This window comes from Arachis stenosperma, chromosome 3 (genome assembly GCF_014773155.1).
Source record: "Arachis stenosperma cultivar V10309 chromosome 3, arast.V10309.gnm1.PFL2, whole genome shotgun sequence".
Taxonomy (NCBI): Eukaryota; Viridiplantae; Streptophyta; class Magnoliopsida; order Fabales; family Fabaceae; genus Arachis; species Arachis stenosperma.
The window spans coordinates 122,600,350-122,620,537 of record NC_080379.1 but is presented as its reverse complement, the minus strand read 5'-3'; the positions used below and the strand labels follow the sequence as shown (position 1 = coordinate 122,620,537).

Genomic DNA, 20,188 nt, shown 5'->3' with positions numbered 1-20,188 from the left:
TTTGGAGCACTGTGATGAAAGGTTGTGTTCAAAGCTTTAAGAAGAATGCTTTGAACACCAAACTTGTTCTTCACTATATTCTGCATATAAAAATTTCACACGTGTTCGTCAAGTTTTGGTTGGAATTCATGAATATTGATTTATTCACTACTTCTGAAAGCATGTAAACATGGGTTGCCTCCCATGAAGCGCTTCTTTAGCGTCACTAGCTTGACGTTACCCCCTTATTATGGTGGTTGGTAATGCTTGAAGTCTTCTCCTCTGGCAGTGGACTTGTATCCATTGGTTGTATCAATGATCTCTACATGCTCCAAGGAGAGAACTCTGTTGACGGTGAAGACCTTAGGTAGCTGAGATGGTACAGTGGGGAGATTAGGGGGGATATCTGTGAAGTAGGCTGAGATTACTTTATCCCCTGGAGAGAAATCTTCCGTAGGAATCTTCTTGTTCCGCCACCCCCTTGGTACCTTCTTCTTTGCCCCTGGTGTTGTTTTCTTACTCCTAGTGGCCACCTTCTTTGATGAGCTTTTGTTAATGTCCTCACAAACTTCTGGTGGCTTAGGTTCCTCCAATTTTTCCTTGACCTGTGGCATTTGCTGCTGGCCTTGTCCATCAACCCAGTGAATCTCGGGATGAGCTGGTTGTGCTTCAGTGCTTGCTTCTTCCTTTAGTATCTCATGATGCCCTTTGCTCGGTTCTTTATCCTCTTCATCTTTTTCCAGTGAGAGTTCAAAAACACTGAAGCTCAGTTGTTCATCATGGATCCTTAATATTAGCTCTCCTTTCTCCACATCTATGAGTGCTCTAGCAGTAGCTAGAAATGGTCTCCCCAATATAATTGGGTGCAGGTGACTTTCTTCCATGTCCAGGATGACAAAGTCTGTTGGGAGAAAGTATTTTCCAACATTGAGCAACACGTTTTCCACTATTCCTACTGCTTGCTTTTGAGTCTTGTCAGCCAGCCTTATGACTACATCTGTAGGTAGTATCTCATTGATCTGCAGCCTTTTTACCAGGGATAGGGGTATTAAGTTTATGCTTGCTCCCAAATCGCAAAGTGCTCTATCAAAATTTGTTTCCCCTATAGCACAAGGGACATGAAAACTCCCTAGGTCTTTTCTTTTTGCAGGCAATTGTGTTTGAATGAGGGTGCTGCAATCCTTGTTCATCACTATAGTCTGGCCCCCTTGAGTGAGCTCTTCCTGGGAAGTAGTTCCTTCATATACTTGATGAATGCTGGCATTTGCTGAATGACCTTGATGAATGGTATGTTCACATTCAAAGATGCAAACGAGTCTAAGAACCTTGAGTACATTCTCTTTCCCACAGCACCCTTTAGCAGTTGAGGAAATGGTGCATATAGTCTCAGCAGCTCCTGTTGTGAGATTTCTGGTTCTTGTTGGTCTTTTTTCTCCTTCCCTACTAAGGTATTTTCAGGTTGTTCTGACAGCTTGCTTGGCTTGTCTTCAGTCTCCTTGTCATTTGTAGTGACCATATTGCAGTCTTCCCATCTTACTTTCTTCGCTTCACCTCTCGGATTCTTCTCCGTGTCACTTGGGAAGCTATCAGTGGGTCTGGGCATCTTCTCAGACAAATATCCCACTTGGGATTCCAGCTTCTTGATTGCTTCCCCCCGATTTTTCATACTGGCTCTCACCTCCTCTTTGAACACCTTATTGTCTTGAATGTCTTTGCATATGCTTTCAAGTAAGGTTTCAATCTTTGAGATTCTGTCATCAAATGATGGTATGTTGGGGGTAGAGGTAGAAGAGTGAGATGTATTGCTGTGGTTTTGTTGGTATGTCCTCTATGTGAATTGTTGGGGAGCTGTGTTGTTGGGGTTGTGACGTCTCTGATCTTGGCCTTGGTCTTGTTGATTCCCCCACCCAAAGTTTGGGTGATTCCTCCATCCAGGGTTGTAGGTCTTGGAGTATGGATCATGGTTGTATCTAGGTGAATTCCCAATGTAGTTGGCTTGTTCCTGAGTGCCTTCTTCCTCTTCACATGCTTCCTCTTGAGTTGAAGTGGTGATTGCTGCCACTTGACTTCTCTCCATCTTCTTGGTGAGGTCAGCTAGCTGCTTGGTGATGAGCTTGTTTTGAGCAAGCAGAGCATCTACATTGTTCAGCTCCATTACCCCTCTAGTGTTCCCTCTTTCGGAAGCATAGAAGTAGTCATTCTCAGCTACAGTTTCAATGACATCTATGGCTTCCTCAATGGTCTTCTTCTTGTTCAAAGAATCTTCGGATGAATGGTCTACGGCCTTCTTAGATTCATATGACAGTCCTTCATAGAAGATGTGCAGCTGCACCCATTCATTGAACATATCAGATGGACATCTCCTTGTTAGGTCTTTAAACCTCTCCCATGCTTCATATAGAGTCTCACCATCTTGTTGCCTGAAAGTTTGGACCTCAGCTCTCAGCCGATTGACTCGTTGAGGGGGGTAAAATCTTGCTAAGAACTTGTTCATAACATCATCCCAAGTTGTCAAGCTCTCCTTTGGAAAAGACTCCAACCACTTGGTTGCCTTGTCTCTGAGAGAGAATGGGAACAACAACAGTCTATAGACGTCTGGTTGAACGCCATTGGACTTCACTGTGTCACATATTCTCAGGAAGGTGTTTAAGTGTTGGTTGGGGTCTTCTTGGACACCTCCTCCGAACGAGCAATTGTTCTGAACAAGGGTGATGAGCTGTGGCTTTAGTTCAAAATTGTTGGCATGGATGGTTGGTTTTTGGATGCTACTTCCTCAATTCCCTGGGTTTGGGTTGATGTAAGAGCCCAAGACTCTTCTATCTTCTCCACCAGGATTTGCTCTACCTCCTCCACCATGGTTGTGCACCTCTTCCTCACGATGGTCTTCCATGGTTGTTTCAAAGTATTCTTCACAGTGTTCCTCCTCTTCTTCAGCGCCCACTACACATTTTTCTTTTGCCTCCCTTCTTAATCTTAAGAAGGTTCTCTCAGGTTCAGAATCAAAGGAAGTTGAAGCTCCGCTTCTTCTCCCTGTCATACAACCAACAGATTACAAGCAAGAAAAGCAATGCAGAAAGTATCTTGTTAGAATAGCTTGTTAGTGTCAATGATGCAATATATCAAACAGTTAGTGGGTTAGTGAACTGAATTGTAAATAGCAAAGAAAAACTCAGAAACAGGGGAGGGGAAGAATTAAACTAAGACGGAAAGCAAATTAACCAAACAGAAAATTAAATCAAACAAAACACAGATGCTCAATCTAGTGATCCTCTAATGTAATCATTGTCGATGCACAATCAATCCCCGGCAACGGCGCCATAAACTTGATCGGGGTAAAACTTGTCTCTCAACAAATTCCCATTCGGCAAGTGTACCGAATTTGTCGTCAAGTAAAAACTCACAATAGAGTGAGGTCGAATCCCACAGGGATTGATTGATCAAGCAACTTTAATTAGAGGAATGATCTAGTTGAGCGAATCCATGAATAGAGTTGATAATTGCAGAAATTAAAATGGCGAGAAAGTAAATGACTGAAAGTAAATAGCAGAATTGTAAATGGGAATGGGGGAATTGCTCATAAAAGTAAATTGCAGAAAATAAAGAGAATGGGTAAGATCATAAATGGGGAGTTCATTGGGCTTAGGAGATGTTGCATTCTCCGGATCAATTTCATTTTCATCTCTTCCTCAATCAATGCACTCATTGATCTCCTTGGCAATCTTAAGTGATTGAATCACAATTTCTTGTAATTCAATCTCTCAAATCTTGATCAATAGCCAATTCCTTGGTCAATTGCTCATGAGAAGAGATGAAGTGTGGTCACTGATTATACCACATGCACTTCCCAAATCAAATGCTTAGAGGGTTATAGCCACATACCCATCCACACTCAATTTGGTCTAGCATGAGAAAGCATTTCTAGCTAATCTCTTCATTCCTCTTTCAAGGATCCGAAGAGATCCATGTTTGAATAGCTTCTTTTCCAAGATAACTATCCAATTGGATGAAGATCGAAAGCTTTCAAGTAAAATCAAAAGGAAAGATAGAAGAAGAATAAGAAAATTAGTATTGATCCATCAAATTACAACAGAGCTCCCTAACCCAATGAAAGGGTTTTAGTTGTTCATAGCTCTAGAAATCAAAATCAAAGATGGAGAATACATGATAAAGCTAGAAGTACAAAAAAAGTAAATACAAAGAGTAGTTCTCTGTCCTAGCTCCTTCAAAAAGAGCCTCTCTCTTTCAAAACTACTCCTATATATACTACTCTTCTCAGCTTCTAGTTAGCTCTTCAAGTCTTGGGCCTCTGGATCTTTGAGCTTAAAGCAGTTCCTTTCTTCAATTGGGCTTGGCTTACTTGCAGAGAGATAGTGTGAAGTGGGCATAGACTTTAGCTCAAGACGTTAGGGGTTTTTATCATTTAGTGAAAATACAAGTTCGAGAACGTTAGTGACACTTAACATTGTCACTAACGTTGCCATGCACCCCTTTGCCTCACGTTAAAGCCCATGTTAACTGGGTTAACGTGGCTTTTAACGTTGCCTTGTTAGCCTTCGAGAACGTTAGTGACACTCAACATTGTCACTAACGTTCAAGTGTGCCCCTTCTTGCTTCACGTTAAAACTCACGTTAACTAGGTTAACGTGGCTTCTAACGTGGCTTTTGCCAACCTTCGAGAACGTTAGTGACACTCAACATTGTCACTAACGTTCAAGTGTGCCCCTAGGTCTCACGTTAGAGTCCACGTTAACTAGGTTAACATGGCTTCTAACGTGGCCATTCTTAGCCATCCCAACGTTAGTGTCAATGTTGAGTGTCACTAACGTTGGCTCATTCTTCATTCCTCATCGTTAGCTTCCACGTTAACCAAGTTAACGTGGAAGTTAACGTGGCTCTTGGGGGTTGTATGGTTGCTCCAACGTTAGTGACAATGTTGAGTGTCACTAACGTTGTCGACAACTCTCCATCTCTTACGTTAGCTCCCACGTTAACCAAGTTAACGTGGGAGTTAACGTGGCTCTTTGCACCTTAGGCCAACGTTAGTGACAGTGTTGAGTGTCACTAACGTTGGCTTCTCTTCCCCCTTTAACGTTAGAGGCCACGTTAACCTAGTTAACGTGACTTCTAATGTGGCCATTTGTGAGCAATTGCCAACGTTAGTGACAATGTTAAGTGTCACTAACGTTGGCTCAACTTCTCTTCTCCACGTTAGAGTTCACGTTAACTTAGTTAACATGACTCTTTAACGTGGGCATTGATGGCTTTTGAGAGTGTTTTTGGCAATCACTTTTCTCCTTAACTTTGCAAGTTACCTCCCATTCCTTGCTTCCTTTGGTCCTGAAATCAAGCAATAGAGTGCATCAAAGTTCTAGTCCAAGTCATGAGTAATGCTATATACAATTTTGTCATTAAAATCATGCAAAATCCACATAAAATAATGTAAAATGCACAATGTATGCTTGAATCAAGGTCTGAGTGAATATCTGCCCAAAACTAACTTATTTTCTAAGAAAATGCATGAAATTATCTAAAAATAGTAAAGGAAAGGTCAGTGAAACTGGCCAAAATGCCCTGGCATCACAAACGTCTTTGAAGGAGGCTCTATAACTTGACTTTCCCATAGAGGTTTAGCATCCCCTAAGTCTTGAACCACTTCTTCTTCTTTAATAATTCCGGCTTCCTCCACTTGTTCCAGTACAAAGTCACGCTCCTTATTGTCCACTGGAATTTCTAGTGTCTCCTTCATGCTACGTTCTTCATTAGATTCTGCATATGAAGCCATGGGGGTTCCTTGAATGTCTGAACGTCGGAAAGGTAATCGATTTATCGCTTGATCCAGGTGTTTAAGTATGAAATCGTATTCATCCTTGATGATTTCCTATTCAACTATTTCTTCATCTTCAAGTACAAAATCCTCCTTGTTGTCTTCCTTCACTAGTTCTTCAACCGCGCTGTCAACTTCAAGGGTCTCTACTACCTTCACCTTTAGTGCCTCCTCTAGCTCCTTATGAAGTATGGATTCACGAAGATGATCCTCTCTCTCTTGTTCCATGTCAATAGTATCATTGCGATCATGTTGCTCTTGGGTTGATGGATGTGGGTGCTCTTCCATGGATGGTGGTGATGGGATGGGTGGATCATTATGTGGTTGAGATGGAAGTGCATTGGAGCTTGAGGGTTGAATATTAGGGGTAAAGGGTTGGTCCATGCAGGATATCAGTGCTTGAAGAGTAGAGGTGAGACTAGTAATAGAGGCAAGTGTGCTCTCCATGGAGGTTTGGAGTGGGTAGGAGGGTTCATTTGTTGGGAGAAAAGGCTCATAACACGGAGGTGGTTCCTCTTGATAAGGGTATGGAGATGGTGTATATTGAGGTGGTGGTTCTAGGTATGGTTCATATGGTAGTTGGTGTCGTGAATAAGTATTGGGGTCATATGGAGGTGAATAGTGGAAAGGGGCTTGTGAGTGTGGTGGTTCAAAGCTATGTTGAGGAGGTGGTTCATTGGCATATGATGGGGCTTGTTAGTAACTACAAGGGGGTCCACCATATCTATCAGCTTGGTATGCATTGTAGAGTGGTCTCTGTCCATGGTATCTTGGAAGGTGTTGTTGCCTAAAGGGGTGATCAGATCCTCTTGGCTCCATCCATCTTTGATTGCTTAGACCTTGATGCATAGTCCTGTTATAGCTTCCATTCCTTTCAACAAAACTAGAACCAAACTCAAAGTAAGAGGGGTGAGAATTCATAGTAGTTATCAGAAATAAGAAGGGAAAACAAAAACAAATAAACACGTAAAAGAAAAATATTTACAATAACCAATAATAAGGCACACGTTTGCAATTCCCCGGCAACGGCACCATTTTGACGTTAGGATTTTTGCTAGTAAAGAATTTTATAAAAATAGTTGCATTGTAAGTATAGCTTCTAAACCAATAGAAAATCCTTTCGTACAAACGTTTGGTTGTCACAAGTAACAAACCCAATAAAATTTATAAACCAAAGTATTCAAACCTCGAGTCGTCTTCTCAAGGAATTGCAGGGAAGTATGAATTATTATTGGTTATGAAAAACAATATTTTTGGGTTTTAAAAAGGTTTTGAACAAGAGAAATAGATTGCAGGAATTAATAAACTAATAACTAATAAAACTCTTGGCAAGGTATGAAAATTGGAAGTCCTATCCTAGTTATCCTTATCAATGGTGATGAGAATTATACTGTTGCTCCCACTAAGTCAACCTATAACTATGAAGGTTAGTAAAGTGGACAAATTAATTTAATACCTAAAGTCCTAGTCAACTCTTTAAGGAAAGACTAGAGTTATAGGAATCTAAATTAATCAGCAAGAATAATAATTATAAATCACGATGAGTTTGATAACTCAAGAGTTACTGATGAGCGGATAATTTGTACGCTTTTTGGCATTGTTTTTAGTATGTTTTTAGTAGTTTTAGTTGAGTTCTTAGTATATTTTTATTAGTTTTTAGTTAAAATTCACTTTTCTGGACTTTACTATGAGTTTGTGTGTTTTTCTGTGATTTCAGGTATTTTCTGGCTGAAATTGAGGGACCTGAGCAAAAATCTGATTCAGAGACTGAAAAGGACTGCAGATGCTGTTGGATTCTGACCTCCCTGCACTCGAAGTGGATTTTCTGGAGCTACAGAAACCCAATTGGCTCGCTCTTAACGGCGTTGGAAAGTAGACATCCTGGGCTTTCCAGCAATATATGATAGTCCATACTTTGCCCAAGATTTGATGGCCCAAAGCGGCGTTCAAAGTCACCTACAGGAATTCCAGCGTTAAACGCCGGAACTGGCACCTAAATGGGAGTTAAACGCCCAAACTGGCATAAAAGCTGGCGTTTAACTCCAAGAAGAGTCTCTGCACGAAAAATACTTCATTGCTCAGCCCAAACACACACCAAGTGGGCCCGGAAGTGGATTTTTATGTCATTTACTCATCTATGTACACCCTAGGCTACTAGTTTCCTATAAGTAGGACCTTTCACTATTGTATTTTCATCTTCTGATCTTTGGAACCTTTTTCTTTAGATCTTTTGATCACTTTAGGAGGCTGGCCACTCGGCCATGCCTAGACCTTGTTCTTATGTATTTTCAGCGGTGGAGTTTCTACACACCATAGATTAAGGTGTGGAGCTCTGCTGTACCTCGAGTATTAATGCAATTACTATTGTTCTTCTATTCAATTCCGCTTGTTCTTTGTCCAAGATATCACTTGTTCTTCAACTTGATGAATGTGATGATCCGTGACACTCATCATCATTCTCACCTATGAACGTATGACTGACAACCACCTCCGTTCTACCTTAGATTGGGTGAATATCTCTTGGATTCCTGATACACGATGCATGGTTGATCGCCTGACAACCGAGTGCTCGCCTGACAAACGAGCCAGCCATTCCGTGAGATCAGAGTCTTCGTGGTATAGGCAAGAAATGATGGCGGCATTCAAGAGAATCCGGAAGGTCTAACCTTGTCTGTGGTATTCTGAGTAGGATTCAATGATTGAATGACTGTGACGTGCTTCAAACTCCTAGCAGGCGGGGCGTTAGTGACAGACGCAAAAGAATCAATGGATTCTATTCCGGCCTGACCGAGAACCGACAGATGATTAGCCATGCTGTGACAGAGCATAGGAACGTTTTCACTGAGAGGATGGGAGGTAGCCACTGACAACGGTGAAACCCTTGCATAAGCTTGCCATGGAAAGGAGTAAGAAGGATTGGATGAAGACAGTAAGAAAGCAGAGAGACGGAAGGGAAAGCATCTTCATACGCTTATCTGAAGCTCTCACCAATGATATACATAAGTACCTCTATCTTTATCTTTATGTTTATTCATATATCATCTATACCCATTTGAGTCTGCCTGACTAAGATTTACAATGTGACCATAGCTTGCTTCATACCAACAATCTCCGTGGGATCGACCCTTACTCGCGTAAGGTTTATTACTTGGACGACCCAGTGCACTTGCTGGTTAGTTGTGCGAAGTTGTGTTTATGCCATGGTATTGAGCACCAAGTCTTTGGAGCCATTACTAGGGATTATTTGAGTTGTAGTGATCACAATTTCGTGCACTAAGTTTTTGGCGCCATTGCCGGGGATTGTTTTGTGTATGGACAACTGACGGTTCATCTTGTTGCTTAGATTAGGTATTTTTTTCTTCAGAGTTCTTAAGAATGAGTTCTAGTGTTTCATGATGATCTGTTGAAATCTGGCTGGCTGTGAAGCCATGTCTAATCTTATTGGACCGAGTTTTCAACTTATCATCACAAGAGCTTGTTGATCTCTATCAATCTTGCTATTGGAGCAATGATCTGCTAAGGCTTGGCTGGCCATTGGCCATGTCTAGTGTTTTGGACCGGAGCTTTCTATGAAAGCTTGGCTGGCTGTGAAGCCATGTCTAATTCCTGGACCGGAGTCTTAGACTAGCATTGCAATGATTCCTGGAATTCAAACTAAGAATTCTGAAACCTTTACTTTCTACTTCCATATAATTTTCGAAAAAAAGCACAAAAAAAAAATTTTCAAAATCATAAAAAACCAAAAATATTTCTTGTTTAAGTCTAGTGTCTCGTTTTAAGTTTGGTGTCAATTGCATGTTTCTGTCTTCTTGCATTTTTCGAAGTTATGCATGTGTCTTCATTAATCTTCAAGTTGTTCTTGATGATTTCCTTGTTTCGATCTTTGAATTCTATTGACTTGAGTATTTTTGTTGTTTGTCATATGCATTCTCATTTTGTTAGTGTCAATAGTATACAAACTGCTAAGTTTGGTGTCTTGCATGCATTATTATTTGATTTTAGATGCATTTTTGATTATTAAAAATCCAAAAATATTTTTAATTTGTGTCTTTTCAAGTCAATAGTACAGGGAAATGAAGATTCAGAACATGCAACAGAGGAATTATACAGAAAAAGCTGGGCGTTCAAAACGCCCAGTGAAGAAGGACAGACTGGCGTTTAAACGCCAGCCAGGGTACCTGGTTGGGCGTTTAACGCCCAAAAGGGTAGAGTTTTGGGCGTTAAACGCCAGAATGTGCACCATTCTGGGCGTTTAACGCCAGGATGGCACAAGGGGGAGGATTTTGTTTTCAAATCAATTTTTTTTCAAGTTTTCAAAGTTTTTCAAAATCAAATCTTTTTCAAATCATATCTCTTCAATCAAATGTTTTCAAAATCAATTTCTTTCTTTTTTTAAAGATACTTACTAACAATTGATGATTTGATTGAACATCTCAAATTTGTTGCCTTTTCTGTTGAGAAAGGTTTATTGTTTGAATCATATCTTTTCTTGTTAGGCAAGTCATTATTTTTTTTTTAAATCAAATCTTTTTAAAATTGTTTTTCAAATCATATCTTCTCAATCACATCTTTTTAAAAAACCATAACTTTTCAATCATGTCTTTTTAATCACATCTTTTTCAAAATAGTTTCCAATCAAATCTTTTTAATTTCTAATTTCAAAATCTTTTTCAAAAATTACTTGATTCCTTTTCCACTTTTAGTTTTCGAAAATTATCAATCAATTTTTCAAAATGTTTTTAAAATCTTTTTAATTAATTTTCGAAAATTCTCTTCCCCTCTTCTCACATCCTTCTATTTATGGAGTACCACTCCTTCTCAATGCACAATTCGAACTCTATTTGACTAAGTTCGAATTCTTCTACCTGTTCCTTCTAACTTTCTTTTCCTCTGACACCTCAAGGAATCTCTATACTGTGACATAGAGGATTCCATATTTTCTTGTTCTCTTCTCTTTCATATGAGCAGGAGCAGAGACAAAGGCATTCTTGTTGAAGCTGACCCTGAACCTGAAAGGACCTTGAAGCGAAAGCTAAGAGAAGCTAAGGCACAATTCTCTGTAGAGGACCTAACAGAAATCTTCAAAGAAGAAGAACCCATGGCAGCCGAAAACAACAACAATGCAAGGAAGGTGCTGGGTGACTTTACTGCACCTACTCCCGACTTCTATGGGAGAAGCATCTCTATCCCTGCCATTGGAGCAAACAACTTTGAGCTTAAGCCTCAATTAGTTTCTCTAATGCAACAGAATTGCAAGTTCCATGGACTTCCATTGGAAGATCCTCATCAGTTCTTAGCTGAATTCTTGCAAATCTGTGACACTGTCAAGACTAATGGGGTTGACCCTGAGGTCTACAGACTTATGCTATTCCCTTTTGCTGTAAGAGACAGAGCTAGGATATGGTTGGACTCACAACCTAAAGAAAGCCTGGACTCATGGGAAAAGCTAGTCAATGCCTTCTTGGCAAAGTTCTTTCCACCTCAAAAATTGAGTAAGCTTAGAGTGGAAGTCCAAACCTTCAGACAGAAGGATGGAGAATCCCTCTATGAAGCTTGGGAAAGATACAAATAATTAATCAGAAAATGTCCTTCTGACATGCTTTCTGAATGGAGCATCATAGGTATTTTCTATGATGGTCTTTCCGAACTATCCAAGATGTCCTTGGATAGCTCTGCTGGAGGATCTCTTCATCTGAAGAAGATGCCTACAGAGGCTCAAGAGCTAATTGAAATGGTTGCAAATAACCAATTCATGTACACTTCTGAAAGGAATCCTGTGAACAATGGGACTAATCAGAAGAAAGGAGTTCTTGAGATTGATACTCTGAATGCCATTCTGGCTCAGAACAAGATATTGACTCAACAAGTCAATTTGATTTCTCAAAGTCTGTCTGGAATGCAAAATGCACCAAGCAGTACTAAGGATGCTTCATCTAAGGAAGAAGCTTATGATCATGAGAACCCTTCAATGGAAGAGGTGAATTACCTAGGAGAACCCTATGGAAACACCTATAATTCTTCATGGAGAAATCACCCAAATTTCTCATGGAAGAATCAAGAGAGACCTCAACAAGGTTTCAACAACAATAATGGTGGAAGAAACAGATTTAGCAATAGTAAGCCTTTTCCATCATCTTCTCAGCAACAGACAGAGAATTCTAAGCAGAACCCCTCTGACTTAGCAACCATGGTCTCTGATCTAATCAAAATCACTCAAAGTTTCATGACTGAAACAAGGTCCTCCATTAAGAACTTGGAGACACAAGTGGGACAGCTGAGCAAGAAAGTTACTGAACTCCCTCCAAGTACTCTTCCAAGCAACACAGAAGAAAATCCAAAAAGAGAGTGCAAGGCCATCAACATGGCCGAATTTGGAGAGGAAGGAGAGGAAGTGAACGCCACTGAGGAAGACCTCAATGGGCGTGCACTGACCTCCATTGAGTTCCCCAATGAGGAACCATGGGAATCTGAGGCTCAAAATGAGACCATAGAGATTCCATTGGACTTACTTCTGCCTTTCATGAGCTCTGATGAGTATTCTTCCTCTGAAGAGGATGAGTATGTCACTGAAGAGCAAGTTGCTAAATACCTTGGAGCAATCATGAAGCTAAATGACAAGTTATTTGGAAATGAGACTTGGGAGGATGAACCCCCTTTGCTCACCAAAGAAATGGATGACTTGTCTAGGCAGAAATTACCTCAAAAGAGACAAGATCCTGGGAAGTTTTCAATACCTTGTACCATAGGCACCATGACCTTCAAGAAGGCTCTGTGTGACTTAAGGTCAAGTGTAAACCTCATGCCTCTCTCTGTAATGGAGAAGCTAGGGATCTTTGAGGTGCAAGCTGCAAGAATCTCATTAGAGATGGCAGACAACTCAAGAAAACAAGCTCATGGACTTGTAGAGGATGTTTTGGTGAAGATTGAAGACCATTACATCCCTACTGATTTCATAGTCCTAGAGACTGGGAAGTGCATGGATGAAACCATCATCCTTGGCAGACCCTTCCTAGCCACAGCAAAGGCTGTGATTGATGTTGATGGAGGTGAACTGATCATTCAAGTGAATGAAGAATCCTTTGTGTTTAAGTCTCAAGGATATCCCTCTATCACCATGGAGAGGAAGAATGAAGAGCTTCTCTCAAATCAGAGTCAAACAGAGCCCCCACAGTCAAACTCTAAGTTTGGTGTTTGGAGGCCACAACCAAACTCTAAGTTTGGTGTTGAACCCCCATATTCAAACTCTAAGTTTGGTGTTGGGAGGTTCCAACATTGCTCTGAGAAAATGTGAGGCTCCATGAGAGCCCTCTGTCAAGCTACTGACATTAAAGAAGCGCTTGTTGGGAGGCAACCCAATGTTATATTTTATCTATTTTCTTTTGTTATTTTATGTTTTTTGTAGGTTGATGATCATAAGAAGTCACAAAATCAATTGAAAAAGCAAAAACAGAATGAAAAACAGGAAGAAAAACAGCACACCCTGGAGGAAGAACCTACTAGCGTTTAAACGCCAGTAAGGCTAGCAGGTGGGCGTTTAACGCCCAGTCTGGCACCATTCTGGGCGTTTAACGCCAGAAAGGGGCACCAGACTGGCGTTAAACGCCAGAAAAGGGCAAGAACCTGGCGTTAAACGCCAGAAATGGGCACTAGCCTGGCGTTTAACGCCAGAATTGGCTCAAAACGTGATTTTGAATGCCATTTGGTGCAGGGATGACTTTTCCTTGACACCTCAGGATCTGTGGACCCCACAGGATCCCCACCAACCCCACCACTCTCTCTCTTCTTCACCCATTCACCAATCACCTCAACACCTCTTCCCCAAAAACCCTTCACCTATCAAATCCCATCTTTCTCTTCACCACTCACATCCATCCTTCATAAAACCCCACCTACCCCACCCTTCAAATTCAAACCACTTTCCCTCCCAAACCCACCCATACATGACCGAACCATGACCCCCCCTCTCCTATATATACCCTTCTTCACCCCTTCATTTTCACACAAACTAAACACCACTTCTCCCCCTCTTTGGCCGAACACAAAGCCACTCCCTTCTTCCTCATTTCTTCTTCTTCTACTCTCTTCTTTCTTCTTTTGCTCGAGGACGAGCAAACCTTTTAAGTTTGGTGTGGTAAAAGCATTGCTTTTTGTTTTTCCATAACCATTTATGGCATCCAAGGCCGGAGAAACCTCTAGAAAGAGGAAAGGGAAGGCAAAAGCTTCCACCTCCGAGTCATGAGAGATGGAGAGATTCATCTCAAGGGTGCATCAAGACCACTTCTATGAAGTTGTGGCCTTGAAGAAGGTGATCCCCGAGGTCCCTTTCTCACTCAAAAAGAGTGAATATCCGGAGATCCGACATGAGATCCGAAGAAGAGGTTGGGAAGTTCTCACCAACCCCATTCAACAAGTCGGAATCTTGATGGTTCAAGAGTTCTATGCCAATGCATGGATCACCAAGAACCATGATCAAAGTATGAACCCGGATCCAAAGAATTGGCTTACTATGGTTCGGGGGAAATACTTGGATTTTAGTCCGGAAAATGTAAGGTTAGCATTCAACTTGCCCATGATGCAAGGAGATGAACATCCCTACACTAGAAGGGTCAACTTTGATCAAAGGTTGGACCAAGTCCTCACTGACATTTGTGAAGAGGGCACACAATGGAAGAGAGATTCAAGAGGGAAGCCGGTTCAATTGAGAAGGCATGACCTCAAACCCGTGGCTAGAGGATGGTTGGAGTTTATCCAACGCTCAATCATTCCCATTAGCAACCGGTCCGAAGTTACTCTAGACCGGGCCATCATGATCCATAGCATCATGATTGGAGAAGAAGTGGAAGTTCATGAGGTCATAGCCCAAGAACTCTATAAGGTGGCGGACAAGTCCTCTACCTTGGCAAGGTTAGCCTTTCCTCATCTCATTTGTCACCTCTGTTATTCAGTTGGAGTTGACATAGAAGGAGACACCCCCATTGATGAGGATAAGCCCATCACCAAGAAAAGGATGGAGCAAACAAGAGACCCCTCTCATCATGAAATCCCTGAGATGCCTCAATGGATGCACTTTCCTCCACAAGACTATTGGGAGCAACTGAACACCTCCCTAGGAGAATTGAGTTCCAACATGGGACAACTAAGGGTGGAGCACCAAGAACATTCCATCCTCCTCCATGAAATTAGAGAAGATCAAAGAATCATGAGAGAGGAGCAACAAAGACAAGGAAGAGACATTGAGGAGCTCAAGCACTCCATAAGACCTTCAAGAGGAAGAACAAGCCGCCATCACTAAGGTGGACCCGTTCTTTAATCTCCTTGTTCTTTATTTTTCTTGTTTTTCGAAAATTTATGCTTTATGTTTATCTTTGTTTGTGTCTTATGATCATTAGTGTCTTAGTGTCTATGCCTTAAAGTTATGAATGCCCTATGAATCCATCACCTTTCTTAAATAAACAATGTTCTTAATTGAAAACGAGAAGAATTGCATGAATTTTGAATTTTATAACAGATTAATTATTTTGATGTGGTGGCAACACTTTTGTTTTCTGAATGTATGCTTAAACAGTGCATATGTCTTTTGAATTTGTGGTTCATGAATGTTGGCTCTTGAAAGAATGATGAAAAAGGAGACATGTTACTAAGGATCTGAAAAATCATAAAAATGATTCTTGAAGCAAGAAAAAGCAGTGAATACAAAAAAAAAAAAAGAGAGAAGCAAGCGAAAAAAAAAACGAAAAAAAAAACGAAAAAGAAAGAAAAAGAAAGAAATAAAGTTGTGATCCAAGGCAAAAAGAGTGTGCTTAAGAACCCTGGACACCTCTAGTTGGGGACTCTAGCAAAGCTGAGTCACAATCTGAAAAGGTTCACCCAATTATGTGTCTGTGGCATGTATGTATCCGGTGGTAATACTGGAAGACAGAGTGCTTTGGGCCACGGCCAAGACTCATAAAGTAGCTGTGTTCAAGAATCATCATACTTAACTAGGAGAATCAATAACACCATCTGGATTCTGAGTTCCTAAAGAAGCCAATCATTCTGGATTTCAAAGGATAGAGTGAGATGCCAAAACTGTTCAGAGGCAAAAAGCTAAAAGCCCCGCTCATCTAATTAATACTGATCTTCATAGATGTTTTTGGAGTTCATTGCATATTCTCTTCTTTTTATCTTATTTGATCTTCAGTTGCTTGAGGACAAGCAACAATTTAAGTTTGGTGTTGTGATGAGCGGATAATTTGTACGCTTTTTGGCATTGTTTTTAGTATGTTTTTAGTAGTTTTAGTTGAGTTCTTAGTATATTTTTATTAGTTTTTAGTTAAAATTCACTTTTCTGGACTTTACTATGAGTTTGTGTGTTTTTCTGTGATTTCAGGTATTTTCTGGCTGAAATTGAGGGACCTGAGCAAAAATCTGATTCAGAGACTGAAAAGGACTGCAGATGCTGTTGGATTCTGACCTCCCTGCACTCGAAGTGGATTTTCTGGAGCTACAGAAGCCCCATTGGCGCGCTCTCAACGGCGTTGGAAAGTAGACATCCTGGGCTTTCCAGCAATATATGATAGTTCATACTTTGCCCAAGATTTGATGGCCCAAACCGGTATTCAAAGTCACCTACAGGAATTCCAGCGTTAAACGCCGGAACTGGCACCTAAATGGGAGTTAAACGCCCAAACTGGCATAAAAGCTGGCGTTTAACTCCAAGAAGAGTCTCTGCACGAAAAATGCTTCATTGCTCAGCCCAAGCACACACCAAGTGGGCCCGGAAGTGGATTTTTATGTCATTTACTCATCTATGTACACCCTAGGCTACTAGTTTCCTATAAGTAGGACCTTTCACTATTGTATTTTCATCTTCTGATCTTTGGAACCTTTTTCTTTAGATCTTTTGATCACTTTGGGAGGCTGGCCACTCGGCCATGCCTAGACCTTGTTCTTATGTATTTTCAACGGTGGAGTTTCTACACACCATAGATTAAGGTGTGGAGCTCTGCTGTACCTCGAGTATTAATGCAATTACTATTGTTCTTCTATTCAATTCCGCTTGTTCTTTGTCCAAGATATCACTTGTTCTTCAACTTGATGAATGTGATGATCCGTGACACTCATCATCATTCTCACCTATGAACGTGTGACTGACAACCACCTCCGTTCTACCTTAGATTGGGTGAATATCTCTTGGATTCCTGATACACGATGCATGGTTGATCGCCTGACAACCGAGTGCTCGCCTGACAAACGAGCCAGCCATTCCGTGAGATCAGAGTCTTCGTGGTATAGGCAAGAAATGATGGCGGCATTCAAGAGAATCCGGAAGGTCTAACCTTGTCTGTGGTATTCTGAGTAGGATTCAATGATTGAATGACTGTGACGTGCTTCAAACTCCTAGCAGGCGGGGCGTTAGTGACAGACGCAAAAGAATCAATGGATTCTATTCCGGCCTGACCGAGAACCGACAGATGATTAGCCATGCTGTGACAGAGCATAGGAACGTTTTCACTGAGAGGATGGGAGGTAGCCACTGACAACGGTGAAACCCTTGCATAAGCTTGCCATGGAAAGGAGTAAGAAGGATTGGATGAAGACAGTAAGAAAGCAGAGAGACGGAAGGGAAAGCATCTTCATACGCTTATCTGAAGCTCTCACCAATGATATACATAAGTACCTCTATCTTTATCTTTATGTTTATTCATATATCATCTATACCCATTTGAGTCTGCCTGACTAAGATTTACAATGTGACCATAGCTTGCTTCATACCAACAATCTCCGTGGGATCGACCCTTACTCGCGTAAGGTTTATTACTTGGACGACCCAGTGCACTTGCTGGTTAGTTGTGCGAAGTTGTGTTTATGCCATGGTATTGAGCACCAAGTCTTTGGATCCATTACTAGGGATTATTTGAGTTGTAGTGATCACAATTTCGTGCACCAGTTACCAATTAAACAACCAAAGCCAATAGTAAATAATCTAAATTAAAAATAAGGAAAAGCAATCATGAGTCTGGAATACCTCAAATTATATTGAATTAAGAAAATCCTAACATGAAAGGTTCATAAGCCAAATAGGCAACATAAGTAATACAAGCATTAAAGCATCTGAAAGTAAAAGAGAAAATATACAGTAAAAGGAATATTGAACCTGATGAAGAGTTGAAATCCTAAATCCTAAGAGAGAGTAGAGAACCTCTCTCTCTAAAAACTACATCTAAAACCTAAAATTGTGAGTAATGATCGAATCTGAAGTGAGTGTTGAGTCTCTACATGTTTCCTGACTTTAATCTATGTTTCTGGGCCGAAAACTGGGTTGAAATGCAACCCAAAATCTCTGCCTGCGACTTCTGTAATTCTACAGATCGCGCACGTCACGCGGCCGCGTCGTCCACGCGATCGCGTCACTCAGCATTTTTCGTACCACGCGTGCGTGTCTTCCACGCATTTGCATCGTTCGTGCAGCTTCCAGTCCGTGCGGTTGCGTCAGGCACGCGAACGCGTCACTCTGATTTCTTCCATTTCACGCGGTCGCGTGAGCCATGCGACCGCGTGACTTCTTGCTGGTCATCTCCTCAATTCCTTGTGTTCCTTCCATTTTTGCACACTTCCTCTTCATTCCTTACGCCATCCTTGCCCTATGAAGCCTGAAACACTTAACACACAGATCACGGCATCGAATGGTACGAAGTAAAATAAAAATATACAACTAAAAGGTCTTTAGGAAGCAAGTTTTCAATCATAGAACAATTTGGGAAGAAATTGTAAATACATGCTAATCATATGAATAAGTGGGTGAAAAGCTTGATAAAACCACTCAATCAAACACAATATAAACCATAAAATAATGGTTTATCAGTGCTCCCTTTCATGGCAAGCTGTATGTTGGTGGATCACCGTTGTCAATGGCTACCATCCGTCCTCTCAGTGAAAATGGTCCAGGTACGATTTCTGTATGGCTAATCAACTGTCAGATCTCTCATCTCGGATGAAAAATACCAGGCACAGCTACCGCACGGCTAATCATCTGTCGGTTCTCACTTTTGTCGGAATAGGATCTCTCTATCCTTTTATACACTGTCACTGTGCCCAACATTCATGAGTTTGAAGCTCGTCACAGTCATCCCGTCCTAGATACTACTCGGAATACCACAGACAAGGTTTAGACTTTTCGGATCTTGGGAATGCTGCCAATTGGTTCTAGCCTCTACCACGATGGTTCTAATCTCACGGATTCGAATACTCTGTTGTCAGGAGAGGCAAGTCAAATTCGTGGATCAGAGACCCAAGAGACTATACTCTGGCTGTCATCCAATGACTACGTTGAACATCATGTAGACCGCTTGTGGTTGTCAGGCACGTGGATCTTGGCTAAGCGAGTAACGAAGATAGTGGGTGATTGTCACAGGTCACCCCTTCATTCTGACTTAACTGAATTAAGTACGAGAGTATATCTTGGAGAAGAAGTAAGCGTGAATTGAAAGAGAAACAATAGTACTTGCATTAATTCATGAAGAACAGCAGAGCTCCGCACCTTAATCTATGAGGTGTAGAAACTCCACCGTTGGAAAATATATAAGAGAAAAAGGTCTAGGCATGGCCGAATGGCCAGCCTTCCAAATGTGAAAAATGGCATAAGATCCCAATACAATAGTAAAAAGTGTTATTTATACTAAACTAGTTACTAAGGATTACAGAAAATAAGTAACTAAGTGCACATAGTGCAGAAATCCACTTCCGAGGCCCACTTAGTGTGTGCTTGGACTGAGCATTGAGCTTAAAACGTGCACAGGCCTTTTCTAGAGTTAAATGCCATCTTGGATGCCAGTTTGGGCGTTTAACTCCAATTCTGGTGCCAGTTTCGGCATTTTACGCCAGAAAAGGGTCTCTGGCTGGCGTTTGAATGCCAGTTTGGGCCATGAAATCTCGAACAAAGTATGAACTATTATATATTGCTGGAAAGCCCAAGATGTTAGCTTTCTATCCCAATTGAGAACGCGCCAATTTAACTTTTGTAGATAAAAAAAACGCGTTTGAGTGTAGGGAGGTCAGAATCCAACAGCATCTGCAGTCCTTTCTAAGCCTCTAAATCAAATTTTTGCTCAGGTCCCTCAATTTCAGCCAGAAAATACCTGAAATTACAGAAAAATACACAAACTCATAGTAAAGTCTGAAATTGTGTTTTTTGCATAAAAACTAATAAAAACATAATAAAAAGTAACTAAAACATACTAAAAACTACCTAAAAACAATGCCAAAAAGCGTATAAATTATCCGCTCATCACAACACCAAACTTAAATTATTGCTTGTTCCCAAGCAACTAAAAACAAAATAGGATAAAAAGAAGAGAAAATACAATAAATTTCAAAATATCAATGAAGCTTAGTTCCAATTAGATG

At 40.9% G+C, this 20,188-nt stretch overlaps 1 protein-coding gene and 1 non-coding gene across 2 annotated transcripts; both read right to left on the bottom strand.

Moving 5' to 3' along the window:
* Nucleotides 1–227: 227 nt before the first annotated feature.
* On the bottom strand, nucleotides 228–1,169 carry LOC130966659 (uncharacterized). Its single transcript, XM_057891476.1, has one exon. It carries the CDS (start codon nucleotides 1,167–1,169, stop codon nucleotides 228–230), a length of 942 nt encoding a protein of 313 aa, XP_057747459.1.
* Nucleotides 1,170–11,297: 10,128 nt separating this feature from the next.
* Nucleotides 11,298–11,405, bottom strand: LOC130972409 (small nucleolar RNA R71). Its single transcript, XR_009083579.1, has one exon. It is a non-coding gene; the product is annotated as a small nucleolar RNA R71 (small nucleolar RNA).
* Nucleotides 11,406–20,188: the final 8,783 nt, after the last annotated feature.

What these genes read in the sequence shown, in the direction of transcription:
- LOC130966659 (XM_057891476.1), bottom strand. Translation starts at nt 1,169, where the DNA reads ATGAACAAGGATTGCAGCACCCTCATTCAAACACAATTGCCTGCAAAA.